This window comes from Tetrao urogallus (assembly GCF_951394365.1).
Source record: "Tetrao urogallus genome assembly, chromosome: 23".
Classification (NCBI taxonomy): domain Eukaryota; kingdom Metazoa; phylum Chordata; class Aves; order Galliformes; family Phasianidae; genus Tetrao; species Tetrao urogallus.
The window spans coordinates 1770943-1788014 of NC_136836.1; the positions used below are offsets into that span (position 1 = coordinate 1770943).

At 46.4% G+C, this 17072-nt stretch overlaps 1 protein-coding gene across 1 annotated transcript; it reads left to right on the forward strand.

The window, feature by feature from the left end:
* Positions 1-14620: 14620 nt before the first annotated feature.
* On the forward strand, positions 14621-15757 carry HTR1D (5-hydroxytryptamine receptor 1D; the record flags this gene model as incomplete). The annotated part of the gene is made up of 1 exon (XM_079546113.1): positions 14621-15757. One exon carries the CDS (start codon positions 14621-14623, stop codon positions 15755-15757), a length of 1137 nt encoding a protein of 378 aa, XP_079402239.1.
* Positions 15758-17072: the final 1315 nt, after the last annotated feature.

Below are 17072 nucleotides of genomic sequence, written 5' to 3' on the forward strand. Positions count from 1 at the left end.
CAGCCAGCAATCAGAGGTGCCAAAGGAAGGTCAAAATTGGAGAGCATGAAATTCCTTCTGAGCCTGAGCTCAGGGCAGCTACAGCAGACTTGTAGTCAAAGTCAGACAATTCCTGAGCATGAATGAGTTTCAGCCCATCATGCAGAGATAAGGTGGTGGAGATGGCAGAGCCCGGCTATCCGCGGTAGTAAGTGTTCAAAAAACATGAGATTAGCTGTTTCTTGAAAATAATCCAATATGTAAATTAGCTGCCAGAGGGAAATGGAGACAGCTGGTTGGCAGTGTCTAATTTAGTATCTTTTTAAGGCCAAATGATACCGCATAGGAGCTTTGACTTTATCACTGCTGTTTCAAGACTTGGGCTCTACCTGAATTGCAACTGATGGCATCTACTGGGACTCATGCAAGGCCTTTGGCATGGTCCTACACCACACCTAATTTGGAGAGATACAGATTTGAAGGGTGGGCTGTTTGGTGGGTAAGGAATTGGTTGGGTGGTTGTGGACAAAGCGCTGTGGTCAGTGGGGGTGGTGAGGGGTGGTGGCTCCCAGGGCTCCATCTCAGCACCAGTAACCTTCAGCATCTTTACCAGTGGCGTCAAAGTGGCACTTTGCTGATGGCACCGAGCCGAGCCGTGCAGTTGATACAGTAGAAGGAAGGGATGCCAGCCAGAGGGACCTGGATAGGATGGACAAGTGGATCCACGTGAATCTGATGAGGTTCAACAAGACCAAGTGCAAGGTGCTGCAGTGGGTCTGGGCAATCCCAGGTGTGTGTAGAGTTCAGGGGAAGAACTCTGCTATGGAGAAAAGCTGAGGGATCTGGGGGTGTTCAGTCTGCAGAAGAGAAGGCTCTGAGAGACCTCCTTGTAGCCTTCCAGTTAGCCTTAAGGGAGGGAAACGGGGGAGAGTGACTACTTACATGGACAGATATTGATAGGATAAGGGAGAGTGGTTTTAAACTAAAGGAAGGCGGATTTAGATTAGATGTCAGGGGAAGTTTTCTTTCAGAGGGCGGTGAGGCGCTGGCACTGCTGCCCAGAGCTGCGGGTGCCCCATCCCGGGAGGCGCTCAGGGCCACGGATGGGGTCCATGGCAGCACAACCTGGCGCTTGGTTGGCAGCCCTGCCCGCATCAGGAGGCCCGGAACTGGATCCTCTGTGATTCCGTGACTCTATGACAAAGCTCATGCGGGGCAGCCCCGTGTGGGGCCACTCCGGGCGAGGGAGACCAACCCCATCCTCATCCCTCCCCGCCGCTCGCGGCAGAGCAGCCCCAGCTCTCGGCGCTCCGCAGCCTTGGACGGCCGCCCCAAGCCCTCCGCGCCGGCTGTGGCCCGGCCCCCGGGGCTGAGCGAACCGCTACGCCGCCGCGCCGCGCCCGAGGAGAGCAGGGCCCCGCGGCGGAGTGGAGCGGCGCTGGCGCGGCGGAGTCGGGGCCGCCGCTATTTAGGGCGAGCGCGGCCAGAACCGCCGCAGCACGGAGAGGAACGGCGGGAGCGCAGGTGAGCGGGGCGCTGGGCGCTGGGCGCTGGGGGAGCGCCGACGGGGCGGGCAGCGCCGCGGTTCCGTTCCTTTCGGTTCGGCCCCGTCGGGCGGAGGGTGCTCGTGCTGCCCCGGTGAAGTTGGCTCCCGCACCTGCCGAGGGGAGCAGAGCCGCGGGGTCCGGTGCCGCCGCCGCCGCCTCCTCCTCGTGGCCGCTCGCTCCCCGCCGGCCGCGGCTCGGGGGTCCGGGGCGCATCGCGCTGGTGGAGGGGACGCGGGGGCAGGATGGGAGCTGGCGGAGGAGGCGGGCGGGGAGGGATGAGGAGCGCCGGACGTGGACGGGAGCGCAGTTTGTCCCGTAGGGGTATGGGACGCATCGCTCTCGCGGGCGGTTTGGAGTTTTAATTATAGAATGGCTGCAGTCGGAGGGGAGCGTGGGACCTCCCAGCACTAACCCTGCCATGCGCTGGGTGCCCCCACCAGGTCGGGCTGCCCAGGTCCCATCTGTGGGCTCAGGCACCTCCAGGGATGGGGCACCCACAGCTCTGGGAGGCAGATTTGGATGCAGTACGGCAGGTGGGACCTCATGCGGGCAGAGCAAAGGGGACAAACCTGCCTGCTCAGTGCCACCCCTCTGCTGAGACAGCCCAAGGTACTGTTGGTACAGCTGCAGACTGTTGCTCTGCAAGTGCACACTGCTGTTCGTGTCCAGCTTTTCTCAACCAGACCCCCCCCAAAGCCTTTTCTGCATGGTTGCTTTCAAGCAGTTCTCCCACACACACCTGGGATCGCCCTGGCCCAGATGCAGCACCTTGCATGGCCTTGTTAAACCTCATCAGGTTTACGTGGGCCCAGCTCTCAATCCTATCCAGGTCCCTCTGGCTGGCGTCCCTTCCTTCTATTGTACCAACTGCACTGCTCAGCTCGGTGCCATCAGCAAAGTGCTGAGGATGCACTCAGTCCCATCATCGATGTTATTGGTAAAGGTGCTGAGGAGCACCGATCCCTGTTGAAGAGTTATTGGGGACCTCCTCCCCCCAGCTGTAGGGGGGTATTTGGTAAATGGATTAAACCACTTTGAAGGCATAAATTTGGTGTGACTTGATCTGAGAGAGCCTTGTGTGGCCACATGTCAACGTTCTATCACACTGCAGTGCTCACAGCCTTGTCCCTTCCCATCCCAGTGTGTACCCCAGTGACCCAGCTGCCTGGTCTCTGCCTCAGGTGCAATGTGGCTAAAAATCACCACTATTCAGGTGCTTGCTCCCTGCACCTGCACAGATGTGAGATGGGATGTTCCAGATGAAAGCCCAGCCCTGTGACCGTGCAAGTTGCAGCAAATAATAGGTGGGGACCAGTTTCGTGGATGGGTTTTGGTACTACCACAAAGAGCAGGAGTGTCTGTGGAACTACAGAACAGCCAATGATGAGGTCTGCAGCCCCGTGCTCGCGAGGTGGCCCTGATTTTTCCAGTATGCAGTAGGCATGAGACTTTCAAGCCAAGGGCTTCAAGGAGATTTGAGTTTCCTCTGAGAGACCACAGCTGTGAGGCTGACATAAATCCCAGGGTAGGAAGCTTCCTTCATAAACCTTCCCAGAGGCTGTAGGAGGTACGTTTGCCAGCAGTTGTAACTTCTGCTCTGTTGTGCTGGTGTCAGTGGGTTGTGATGCGGATCATTGCAGGCTGAGATGGAGGTTTCTCAGAACAGATCTGCTTTTGTTTTTTGGGTTTTTTTTGTGTGTTTGCCCCAAAGTAAGATGGCATGATAACGAAGGCTTTAGGTTGTGCATCGTGTGTTCTTAAATATTGAAATGATCAAACAGCCGGTCTGTTTTTCGTATTGACCCTAACGTTTGCTTTTTTCCCAGATCCTTATGTTTTCAGAACAGTGTCCTCCCAGAGACATCACTCTCATTTTTCCTGAGATTGTTGTGTTGCAGATGATTGTGTCTTCTTTGCAGCCAATGGTCACTCCCTGTGTCACACCTTTGATAGGCTCCAGGGAGGTAGAAATAGAGCCCATGTAATGCAGGCATGTGTGAATAAATGTCTGAGAATCGGAAAATGGAAAAATCCAGCCTGCTGTGCTGTGAATGATGCTGGTTTGCAGCTTTCTTAGGGTTCTGTAAAGTATATTTTTAAATGAAGCACGTCAAAATGCAGGAAGATGTCTGGGTCTGCCTGCTTGTCTTACACAGTGAGCATGATGGCAGAGAACAAAAGTCAATGGCAAGGATGCCATTCTGGTCTGTACGCTGCAAGAAGGCACAGTTGTCCTGCAGCCATTTTCATTGCAGAAGTTGTCCTCCATACAGCTCTGTGCAGCCATCCTGATGTAAAAAATTACCATAAAAAGTGATTGGTCTTTACTCTGCCTTTTGAGGGAAGATAGCAAAGATAGCATGGGCAGTGCATTTGGCTGTGCACGTCAAGAGAGACGTCCTTCAGAGTGCACACAGATCAGAACCCACACTCTGTGATTCCCCAGGGCTGCAGTGCATGATGTCTGAGGTGCTCCTGTCTGTCCTGCCAGCTCCCATCCTGCACATCACCTCCAGCAGCATGGGGGAGAATTTACCACCTTTACCATCTCTGAGCTCATTGTAAATCAGAGAGCTCAGGGAGCTCATTCTAAATCAGGGGGAAAATAATTATTGTTGCTGTAAATACTGTAATAAGGAGTGTTTCTATGTCTGAAGAGCACTTAGCTGGTCATACATAGGAATGCTGCTTCATAGTGCCTTACAGATGTTGAGGAATAAAAGGAGCAAAGACTGAATATTTGGGAACGTTGTGTCTGTATGGTAGGGGCTGAATAATAAGGCAGCATAATGAGGATCACCGTGCAGTGAGAGGTGAGGGAAGAGAATTAGTGAACGTGAAAAAAGTTGCTGTTGTTGGGGCAGAAGCATTCTATCAAGATAGATAACGTTTTGGTAATCATCCTACAAAGCCATGGAAGTGTTCCTTCCTCCTGGTCGTGCTCTGAAGTGGTGGAGACTGGGAGCCCTGGTTTCCAGTGACAGCTGTTATAAACAGTTGTGGCATTCCTCACCAGTCTGTGCTTGAAGACAATAACAGTTATCTTAATTTCTCTGGAGCACCGCAGTACCACAAAGCTGAGTCCTGAGCCAGCTCCAGATCTGAGTGGCAACGTTCTGCAGCACTAGCACTGTCTTGGATTGCTATTTTTCACTGTTATACTCAGGGGAAAAGGTGCTTTCCAATCCACTTTGCTTTCCCAGTGCTGGATTGCTTGGAAATTCATTTCAGAAAGGTGGTTTAATTTGTCCTTAACATCTCTGTCATGGAAAGTTTTTTGTGATGTCTCCAAACAATTCCTTTAAGAGCTTTGCTGTTCTGCCAGGTTTTCCCAAGAGCAGTTACATGCCTCCCTTCAGTAGAGCAGCCATAGCCTTGGGGAATGGGCTTTTCCTTATGCTCTGTAGCAGGCTTTCATGCATGTAAAGACTGTTGAACATTTCTTTCAGCTCCGTCCTTTCTGGCCCAGACATCCCTGTTAATTCAGTTTATTCTCATAGGTCCACTTTTCTGATAATTCTCACTGCTTTCCTCTGTCCTCTTTCCATGTAGCCCATATCATCTTGGGAACGCAGTGCCCAGGGCTCAGTGAACACAGGGTTCCTGTTTGTCCAAAATGAACAAAACAAGATCTGTGTGAGTTTTTTTTCCAAGTTACACATCTGCCAAAGTCTTTGCCACTTGGAAGGGCTGTCAGATTGCTGATGCTGCTGATGCTACCTCTTGGTCCTACAGTGTGGAGCTGGTTACTCTGCGTCATGCAGTAGGGCAGCTGCTTGTTTCTTAACTCACATTTAACCTCCTTATTCCTGCGTGCTAAAATCAGCTTGTATCACTGGAAGAAGCACGCCATCCACTTCATTAACCAAGCCATTAGTGAAAGCAGTGACAACTGCTATGTTTTCTTCTTCCCGTCACAGCAGAGTACGTTCTGCATGGTGTTGGTAAGGCTCTGAGTGCTCTCTGGCTGCGTGCTCCAGATGAGGGCATTCAGCCAAATGTTGATCCCATTTTCTTCCTGAATTGCCTCCAGGACAGAGGGTAAGGAGGTACAAGGTGAATGAATGCTTCTTCCAGGAAGTGTAAGGCCATACTTCTGCAGATGTGCCTATTGACTTTATTTACCAGGTGGGGAATTGCTGCATGAGTGGTCAGTGTGCTGCCTTCTGAAGCCACCTCATTCCCTAAGTTGGCGATATGGGGGAGATGAGGAGCAAGGGGCACAAGGATGCTCTGATTAATTGTTTATAGTTAGGCTTATCAATTCTGCCATCATTCTGCTGTTATCAAACAGGCTGCCCAGGGAGGTGGTAGAATCACTGTCTCTGCAGGCATTCAAGAACCTTGGGAATGTGGTATGTAGGGTCGTGGCTTAGTGGGCAGGGTTGATGGTACTTGGATGGTTGGACTGGATGATCTTAGAGGTCGTTTCCAACCTTAATGTTTTTACTATCATGCCTTGTGTTTTTAAGTCATGACTGCAGATAGTGGGACATCACCCAGTGCCTTTCAGATGCTTCTGCAGGCAAAGCTGTAGGATACTGGATTGGAAAAGAGGACAGGCAAGGAAAAATGGCTGAAGCATAAAGGTGAAACTCAGTGCGTGTGGATGGCCTGAAAAATCCCAGTGGACCCCATGTTCAGAATTGGAGTCTCATGGAATGGCTGCACATACTGAAATCAGATTAAATAAAGCATCATCAGATGCTCTGCAAAGCACAGCACACTGCTGAACTGAGCACAGACAGTTTGGGTGGAATCTGCAAGAGTTTTTTCTTTTTTATATCTCTTTCCAGCATTATAGACTACAGCTGATTTTCAGAGGGCCAGTGCTTGAGCACTGGTTCCTTTGGATGCCATGGTCTTTTTCAGAGTGCTCTGTGTTAGCCTAATTCCCATTGCTTCCACTGAATGAACACCTTACAGACTTACAAGTGAAGGGAATAGAGCACCATTAAATATGTGGGGAAAATTCTGTATTTCAGAATAGTCTAAAGTCTAGACATCATCTAAAGGATGTTGTCACAGTGATGCACCATCCTTTCCTAAATGGAATTCAGTGTGTTGGCTCAGGATACCTCTGGTGCTGAATCCCATCAGGTGTGAAGAGAAGAACTGTGGGCTCCTCTGGGGCATGGGCTCACAGAATCTCATCTCTATGTGCTGATGTGCTGGGCTTCATAGGGAGGTTTGGTTGCCCAAATGTGCTTGGAAGTCCCTCACCTACATCTGAGTAATGGTCTGAAATTCCCTTACAGGAGAGAAATCGGATTCATGACTTAGTATGCACCAATATGATCTTTCCTCCCATGAGTTAACTGAAGACAAGTGGTGGACTGATGTCTGTGATGTGCTCTGTTCAGTGGTGTGAATCTCATTTGTCACATTTAATCTCACACTGCACCGTATCTCATCAGCCCTCACAATTCCACTCCTGATACGACATTGAGGAATAATGGGAATGAAAATTTGAGGAAAAAAATTATTAATTGGAGGTTTTGCATTGTGCATTTGTGATCAGAGACTGCAAGGCTGATGGAGTTCAGGTAATGCTCTCAGAACTAAGTGTTCTGCTCCTGCTTCCTCCTAAGAAGCTCTTGGTGATGTAGAGGATGTTTCTGTGCTACAGCATCTACCAGCATCACTGCTTGCTAATTTCTAGCCTTTCTTTGTGATTATTGCAGAACCAATTATGGTGATTATTATGTGGTTTGGGATGGAAGGAGCCTTTATTCCAACCCTGGTAATGGGCAGAGACATCTCTCACTACATCAGGTTGCCAAAGCCCCCTCATAAGGCACGAGGTGTAGTGGTGGTGGCTTGGATAGCTTGTGTGTGTATAGACAGGAGAGAGAAAATGTTGGTATTTCCTTGAAAGCTGAGTGAAATATTAAAACCTGTGTGCCTGTGCAACAGCATGCTGAATTAAGAAATGCTGAGGAAGTCATCTTAGAGCAAGAAAAAAGGTCAGGGAGGTGCAAACTAGCTATGGCTTCTGCTTGCAGGATATGGCAGTGTATGCAAATAATATAAAGTAATTTGGTGTTGATGCCAACAAAGTACTCCTGAGATCTCAGAAACATCCTGAATAATCAGAATAACCAGTTTAGCCAGTAGCACTGCGTGCTGCTCCCTCAACACATGAGAAATTCAGGTGCAAACTATGCTCCTGTTGATCGAGCTCCATGTCTAAAGAAGTTTTAATCACTAATTCTGCTAACACACGTCCCTGATGGGGAGTGAATCAGGTTCCTGTGGTCCAGTCAAGCTTATGATCCATGCTTGAGTGGAAAACAAATGAGTAATTGCAGTTGTGCTCATTCCTCTCTCCCAGGGACACGTTTGCAGGTTGCTTTTGTTTTGCTCTTAGTTTTGTTGTTGTACCCAATGTTGAAAGCAGCTCCTCATCACATGAACATGCTTATTCCATTCTAGATTCCTTTCTTTGCAAGGTGCAAACTGCTCATTCACTGGTTCACTAGCTCATGTGCCTTGGATAGCAAATAACAGCACTCACATTGCTGCTCTTAAACTATCCCTTCCCCTACTTGTTCATCTTCTTCCTTTACGCTGGCAGTGTGGCAGCCATTCCAGTACGCCGTGCTGCCTAATCCCACTTATTGTGCAAGGTACATATGCCTGTTATTTTCTTGTCAGGTTTATTCTCTCTCATCTACAGCTTCTGCAAAATGTTATTCTTTCCTGTATGCATTTCAGACAGTTTAATCCAGAGCCAGGATTCTAGTTTGGTTACTGTTACTTTTGAGGCACACTCAGTCCTTCACACCAAGGCGTGCAAACCGTACAGTCAGACCCCATTTTACTGATGCTATCAAGCTTTAGCTTTCACACAAATCCTGAGTTTTCTGTGCAGTACATTGTGGGATTGCTTTCTCCCAGAAGCTGCATCCTGCTTTAACTATGGTCTATGGACTGGCAATTTCTAAAGCTTCTTGAGCAGGTGTTGGGATCTGGTCTCAAAGCAGCACTCTGCAAGCACTCGGATGCTATTTACTGGAGTCAGTTGTCCCAAATCTACAAGAACTGGCTCAGAAATTGCTCCCTCTTTTGACTTCTCCTGTGAATGTCTCTTTTAAGTGTGCTGTTATTGCTAGGAGTGCCATCTGCTGTTTGCTGGGTCGCGCTGTGTCTCCGTTGCTTGTCCAGGTTTCAGTGCGACAGAACCAACCTCGTTTATTTTGGCAAGATTCAACATTTACATGAGAAACTAAACCCAGATATGAAAAGACAGAAGAGCAAATGGATTTTCTGTCGTCTCCTGAAGCGTAGCTCTGTTCTCAGCCATCCCTTTGCAATTCCTTGTGTTGTTACCCAGCTACAGTTGAAGGAATGAACTCTTAATTCCTCTGAGTTTAGCCTGAAGTCAAAGGAAACATTTTTCAATGTCTTAAAAGATGTTTCGTCTTGTTCCCTTTTTTTTTTTCCCCCTGCTCCATTCATTGAAAGAGCAAAGTCTGTATTTCCATTTCAGTCTATTTTTTCATGCACTTTTTGCCTCGCTCCAGCCAGATCTGCACGGTCAAACCAAGCATTCTCTTTGCCCCTGAGCATTCTCGCAAGCTGTTGTTGGCTGCACCGTAAGGTTGTTCTCAGCAAAAAGCATCCTGTTCTCTAGTGGCAGTCAGACTCTGAACAGACAGGAATGTGTGACTTTGGTTGCACTGAAATCTTATCTTCCCCATCCACCGTGCTGGGCTGCAGCTGAGGTGTGCGGTGTCCACGCGATGGCACTCTGTCACAGTCATCTTTTAGTGCCATTAACCTCATGTTTGCCAGCATGCTGCTTGGAGCTGAGCGTGGAGCTTCACCAGAAGCACAGCCCTGCCTTGCTCCTTTCCCATTGCTACTCCATTCCCTACTTCAACCACAGAGCTGAAGCACAAAGCACCTTCACAAAGCTGCCTGGCTTTAGGTAAGCACCTCGGGTTATGATAACACTATTATTAATATTATTGATGACAGCCAAAACGTTTTTTTCACTCTGAATGTGTACCTCTCTTCACCTTCAGTTCCATGAACTGTGCTCACCCTTTGCCTGTTAAGTTAAATAACAGCGCACTGCCTAAAACTGTCTCTCCGTTTAAGTATTTTTTTTTTCCTCTGGGAAGGAACTAAAAAGAATTCCTCAAATCTTTCCAGGATACCAAAGGATTCTTACGCACCTCCTGGATCTTCCTAGAAACCACTGAATGTGTGGATGAAGGACCTGAGCGAAAGGTCCCTCCCTGTGCAGTGTGCAGCGTGCAGCGCTTTTGGAGGTGGATGAACGAGGGATGCAGTCGTCACAGGTCATGGCTCTGGTGAAGGAGAGAGGCAGTTGCAGAGGGCAGCCCCGATCTACCTGCTGCCATGGTATGTTGTGATACCACCTTGCCTTCAGGCACCTGGAACTGAAAAAATACCCACATCCCATGGCCAAGGGCACCAGGTGACACGTGAGGGTGACCAAAGAACCCTCATCCAAGAGGGTTTCCATCTTGAGAGTGGTGAATGAAAACACACTGAGTCCTGCCTGGTAGAGACCAGAGCAGAGGAACCGCCGTGGCTGCTGCGCTCAGCACTGCAAACATAATTTCACGTGCTACCCAGACTGTGAAACTGCACGTAGTGAAGACAAGAATGCTATCTAGAGATGGTAACAACTCCTGTTTCTACCCACTACTTCTCTTCTCCTGCTCCAGAGGCCATTTAAGCCCTATGTAAGCAACACGTCCCACTGGAAGATTGCTCTCAGCTGAATGTGCCACGTGGGCTCACAATATTCCAGGATGTACAGCTCTTGTAAATGCATTTGTGTTCTTTTTTTCCTTCATAAGTAGCTACATGTTTGACCTTGAAGTTGACTGTGTTGTTTAACTTAGTGATTGCTCTAGATTATTTTTTTTATTCAATGTGTGCAGTTTAAGAAAACTAATTTTTTCTTTCTGTTTTTCAACAGGAAATTCAGTTGCCTCTATTCAGGATTTTCCCTTAGTTGAATAAAAGGTAACTTAAAAATTAAGCCATTGGAAAGACATTAATTTTAGCTTGATGATAACTTATGTTTTTCACACACTAATATATTCATGTTAATGGTAATACCATCACCATTTTTTTTAATATCAGCAGTATTGACTGTCAACTCACACAAACTAGGCACAAAGTCTCTAAACGTGGCATCACAGGGAATTATGTTCAAAAGAGCTTCTAAAAGTAGATTTAGAGTCCCTGATTCTGAAAGATACGTGCGTGCATGTTCTTAGCAGTGCACTGAATTTAACATTCAGTGACAGTATGTGAGGTTATATTATTAAACAAATGCATAAATCTTTGCTATAGCAGGACTGTGAGTTTTACCAGAGCTTTATGGCCATCCTGTTTGACCACGCTGGTACCCCAGGGCTCTGCCTGTCAGTTTTGTGGAGCTCATGACTGACTGAACTGGATCAAGCTTCTGTTCAGGTGCTACACAGTGAGTGTTTGTTTATTTAGAATATTACAAAAATATTTTCCAGTTCTGCACATTATACCCTGCTGCGGCACTTTACTGCTTCTTAGGGAAAAAATATTTTGACTGATTGTTTTGCAGAAGTCTGTAGTCCCTGGTGATCATTTATCACATGGGGAATATGTGCATGTCAGCACAGTGGATACCCAAGGTAAAGTTCTAAGTAGGGAACAAAAATGAATATTGCTAATCATTCTGTCTCATATTTCTGGTTTAGGTTTTCTCCCGTGTGGGATGTGCGATCTGCCTGGTGTTCAGGTAAAGAGATTTCTTAGGCTCTAAAAGCAACAGCTCTGAAATGAGCTATTGAGTCAGAGAATCAAAGGGATGGTAATAGGGAAATGAAAAAGAAATCAAGAACAGAAAGGAAAATTATCACAGAGAAACTAGGTTGACTCTTAGCATCCCTGTCTGATGAAGAGAATCCAGGGTAAGTTTTCAAATGGAACCTTTATTTCTGGCCAAAACAAATAACAAATCTTCACAATCAGGTAGCTGTAAGCCAAAGAGCTCAGTGCAACTCAGGATCCGAGGTACAACGGGATCAAGAAGGGTGTTCAACTGCTATTTAAAATACTTAAAACTCCCTTTACACCCACCAACTGTAAGACAGCTGTTGTGACGTAGTTCCCAAAGAGACCTGATGGGTAACTGTGTATTCATAAACCTGAAGTCTGTACTTGGCTGCTTTGCAGAAAATATCATAAACAGTACAATTGCTGTACATACAGTAAATACTGTCTTCTGGGGAACAGTGAAAATGGCTTTTGTAGAGGTTAGTTTGCCTCACAAAGCCATTGAGTGAAGTTGCGGAGTGTATGGATTGGTCGATGTCCAATTGAGACAATTACTTGGGTTTCTCAGGAGATTTTGGGTGAGGTTCTTGGCCAGAGATCCTTAAAGAAGGTAAATAAGGAAAGCTCAGACTACCAGTGATCTGGAGAGTGTGAGGACCGAGGTGAGACAAAGCTTTTCAAGTATTTAAAAGAAGGACTGACTGTGCAGAGTTGCAAAGGATGTCAGGTAAAGCATGGGAGAAGGAGTTCAGTACAGGGAGATGCAAAAAGTGAGCATTCAGAAAAAAAAATGCTGATGTTACCACTCATGCCTTTGCAATTATATTAATTGGGACTGTTTAGTGGAAATGACAGATTGGTGGTTTGTGATGACGGGAAAAAACAACTCTTGGGAATTGCTAGGAAAGAAATTGAGAACAGGAAAGATTGTTAATGCTGTATGTTCATCTGTGCTGTACCCACATCTTCAACACTGTGTGTGGTTCAGGTCCCTGTGTCTCAGAAAGGATGTATCAGAGTTGGAATAGTGTCAGAAAAGGGCCACAGGGTTGAGCTGAATGTATTGGCTGCAGTTGGAGTCAGATCACTGGATTTCTTGGGCTCTGTTTGCCGTGTCCATTCTTGTGTTCAGAGAAAATTATCCAACACTTCACAATCATGCCTCATTCTTGTACATCCTGCCAAAAGGCGACGACATTTGTGAACCGCTGTTTTTAAAGATGAAACACGGGAGGAGTAAAATTTCCTTAAAAAAAAATTCTCTGACAACACCATGAGAGCTGAGAGCTGCAGCCACTGCCATCAAACCAGGCACTGACGCATTGGTTTCACAGTACGAGGTCACACATCCCACTAGTCTTATGGTGGTGTTGCTCTCTTTCTTTCTTATGTTTTAATAACAATAATAACAGTTAAAATAAGTTTTGTTAATTATATACATCAACTATATTATCTATTTTATGAGGGCTGCTCTGAAAATAATGCCTCCTGTTTTATGGTCCGTGATGTCGGAGTTGGATGTTGATGGTACAGCAGTAGAGGTTGAACCTTCCCACCAATATCCTGTTATGCTTTGTTGCTGTGTGACAGGTGGCAGCAGGGGGGCACACTGACACTATGGTGTCTGACATGGAAGGGCACATGGAGCAAAGGTGTGTCATTGAATTCCTCCCTACAGAAAAAGTTGGACACACTGACATTCATTGATGCCTGTGGGCGTTTATGGAGACCAAACAGAGGATGTGAGCACAGCGAGGGTGGGTGATGAGTTTCAGCAGTGCTGACAACAACAGAGGGTCACCTCTGTAATGAAAAATAGTTCTGTAGATGAGAATTTGGTTTATCAAACAGACTTACTGAGCTCAGTGTTGCTGTTGTATTTTTCACTGAAATAAATAGGAGGCTTGCCAGGGCTGCATATAGGTATGCTGCTCTAAAAGTAATGCCAACAGGTTGCACACCATGCATTAAACCTTTGCCCAGTCACAAAAATGGACATTAAGAAGAACAGCTGGTTGAAGAGAGTCATAGCTTACTATGAAATATGCAACTCTTCTTGGTCCCTTATTGAAAAAATACACCTACAAAGAAACAGCATCACTGAAAGTAACTTTGAATCACAGAAGGTGGGCATTTACCAAAAAAAAATCACAGAAAACCAGAAGCACTGTGCAGTGTTAGGAGCTCGAGAGAAGCTGTTTGACACATTGGTGTTTCACGTAGGATGGACGCTCTTGCTTTACAGATTCCTCACCACGTGAGTCTCAGTTCTTTGTCAAAGGCTGTGAAGCTGTGCAAGTTATTGCTGTTGGAGGCATTTCAGCTCCGTGGCTGGGAGGAAGCTGGTCTGGGGGTTTTGTTTGTGGAGTTCAGCGTCTCTGTTGTTAGTCCTGGGGATGTGCTTTAGAACTGTTCATGACCTACATTTGGAATCTCTGTAAAGAAGGCATGGGCTGCCATAAGTAAGTGATGTTCTGGTACTCGTGGGTGGGTCTGACCAAAAGATCTCAAGGAAATCTGCCCTAAGATGTTCTCTTCAGGTTCGTAAAGATTTCAGTTACATGAAGGAAATCTAAAGAAATGTACAGAAAGTCTGTTGTTTGTTTGTGTACTGTCACAGTTCAACTTCCACAAATCCTATCACCACTGTGGGCTAAAACATTCACTTTCTTTTTGCAGATCCCCTTAACCAGCCCCACTCTTCCTCTTTCGAGGGAAGCACCACCAGTCATTGCAGTCATTCACCGTGTGCAAGACCAGGAGCATCTCAGTACATGGAACATGCTGCGAGCTTCAGCACCGACGCATTGAGAACTGGTTCCCAAAACAGCATTTGAAGACTGGATGTTTGTTAAAGAGAAAGCCAGAATGATCTGGAGGAATAAACGAGAACTGAACTCTGCGCCGTTTGGAAGCAGGTTCTGATCTACAAATCGGGCAGAAATCAGGTTTACATCAGGAATCCAGGCAGTGTTGTATTGTCTCTTGGGTACTCTACCAGGAGAGATCTTCATAAATACCAGAAGTGGGACATTCAGATGTTAGAGTGGAAGTGAAAATACTTTTGAGGATAGCTTTGTCCCGAACGTTGGGGCAGAGGTTACATGCCCAGATGTTTCTATTGCACCCTCTCGCTTTCCAGTAATGATTTATGCAGCTGCTGTTTTCAACAAGTTGGTTTTTCTTCAGTGTTGGGCTCCAGTATGAGAAGTTGTAATTCAGCAAAAAGGTGAGCATCTTTCTTCATCATCCTGGAAAGATTACATAGAAAACTGAAATCAGTTCAGAGGATGACTCAGTATAACCTTTCGACAGAGCTCTCTCTCCAGAGCTCAGCAAATAAGTCATTAAATTTTACTGAACCACCGCTGGCTTTGGATGAAAGGACATTATTAGGGCTGAAGATATCCCTGTCAGTCCTTCTGTCTGTCATAACTTTGGCAACGATCCTTGCAAACATTTTTGTTGTTATTACAATTTTTTTTACTAGAAAGCTCCACACACCTGCAAATTACCTCATTGGCTCCTTGGCAGTAACAGATCTTTTAGTGTCCGTCCTCGTGATGCCCATCAGTATCGCTTACACTGTCACCCACACGTGGGCCTTTGGCCAAGTGCTGTGTGATATCTGGTTATCATCAGACATCACGTGCTGCACAGCCTCAATCCTACATCTCTGTGTTATTGCGCTGGACAGATACTGGGCTATCACAGATGCTTTGGAATATGCCAAACGCCGGACTGCTGGCCGAGCAATGCTCATGATCGCCGTGGTTTGGATGATCTCCATTAGCATTTCTGTGCCACCGTTTTTTTGGAGGCAAGTGAAAGCTCACGAAGAAATCGCAAAGTGTAATGTGAACACAGATCAGATTTCCTACACCATTTATTCCACTTGTGGAGCTTTCTACATTCCGACTGTGCTCCTCCTGATATTATATGGTAGAATTTATGTAGCAGCTCGATCCAGGATCCTGAAGCCACCCTCACTGTATGGGAAACGATTCACTACTGCACACCTGATAACTGGCTCTGCTGGGTCTTCCCTCTGCTCCATTAACGCAAGCCTTCACGAAGGGCATTCCCATTCTAGTGGATCCCCAATATTTATCAATCACGTTCAAATAAAACTTGCAGATAGTATTCTGGAGAGGAAAAGAATTTCTGCTGCAAGAGAAAGGAAAGCCACCAAAACTTTAGGAATTATTCTAGGAGCTTTTATTTTCTGCTGGCTGCCGTTCTTTGTCATGTCCCTCGTCCTGCCCATCTGCCAGGACGCATGTTGGTTTCATCCCATCCTGTTGGACTTTTTTACGTGGTTAGGTTACTTAAACTCATTAATCAATCCCGTCATTTATACAGCTTTTAATGAAGAATTTAAACAGGCTTTCCAAAAACTAATACATTTCAAAAAGTGCTCGTCTTGATCCTCTACTGTTGCATTACTGAGCTTTGCACAATCTTGCAGCCTCCCCTGAGATTTTTTGTGCTTTGATTCCTGGGTGCAGAGTGGTGATCTCCATCCCTGTGCTGTGCATGGAACAGGGAACGTCTCTGTTTGGTTTGGCAAGTTTGGTTCTCTCTGTCTGGGACTCTATATACCATAAGATAACTTGTCTGTGGTCTCTGCAGTGATCATTTGTATGCATAATATCAACAGATGAAGTAAAGTTTGCAACAGGTGAAAGACTGAACAGAAAGCTGAGTTTGTGCAGGACTGCTCTGAAAGTAATGCCTCCTGGTTTGTAGTGTTGGCCCACAACGCCAGAGGTGGGTGTTGGTGGGATGGCAGTAGAAGTTGAACCTTCCTGCCGATATCCCATTACATATTGCTGCTGCATGACTTGTGGCAGCAGTCTGACAAACGGTGTCTGAAACAGAAGTGTGTATATAGCAAAGGTGTGTCATTGAATTCCTCCATGCAGGAAAAAATGGCATCCATTGACATTCATCGACACTTTGGAATGTTTCTGGAGACCCAGCAGTGGATGTGAGCACAGAGAGGCAGTGAGTGGTGCATTTCAACAGAGATGATAGTGATGAAACAGTTGAGTTGCATTCTGGACAGCCATGCAGATTTTTAGAGTGTGGCATGCAGCTCTTGTTCATTGCTGGTGAAAATGCACAGCTAATGGTGGTGGATATACTGAAAAATAGTGTTCTGTAGCTGAGAATTTGCTCTATCAAGCAGTGCTACTGTACTCTTTGCATCTGTTCCAGTTTCTGCAGACAGAAATAGGAGGCAGTACTGTCAGAGCAACATTTAGAATAAGATGGCACATGCTGCCAAGTCTGTCATGTCTTTGTAACCTGATGGGTGGAAAGCTTATGCATATTTGGAGGACTTCAGTACTTCTGCTGTGTATTACCAGCATTTCATGAAGGCTTAGAAGGTGTCTGGAGCATGGGACCTAGCCACCTGCATTTCCTGTGGCACATACCTGTCCATCTGCAACTGATAAAACTAGCAGCTTTGGCAGAGAACAGGAGGCAGCCTGAGTGCAGGCAGCAGGGCATGAAGATGTAGCAAGCATGTGAGTTCTCTGGGCACTTCACAAATGTGAATTTGAAGCTGCAATTTTGGTAAACTGCAGAAAGAAGACATACTGTTGGCAATCATTTTTACACATTTGATCATGTGTGCAATAGCCAGTGCAGAAATACTACAAAATAAATAGCATGAACATTACTGAAAAGCACCTCGCTCTTACATTTGTGTTGTTTTGGGTTGTTTTTGTGTTG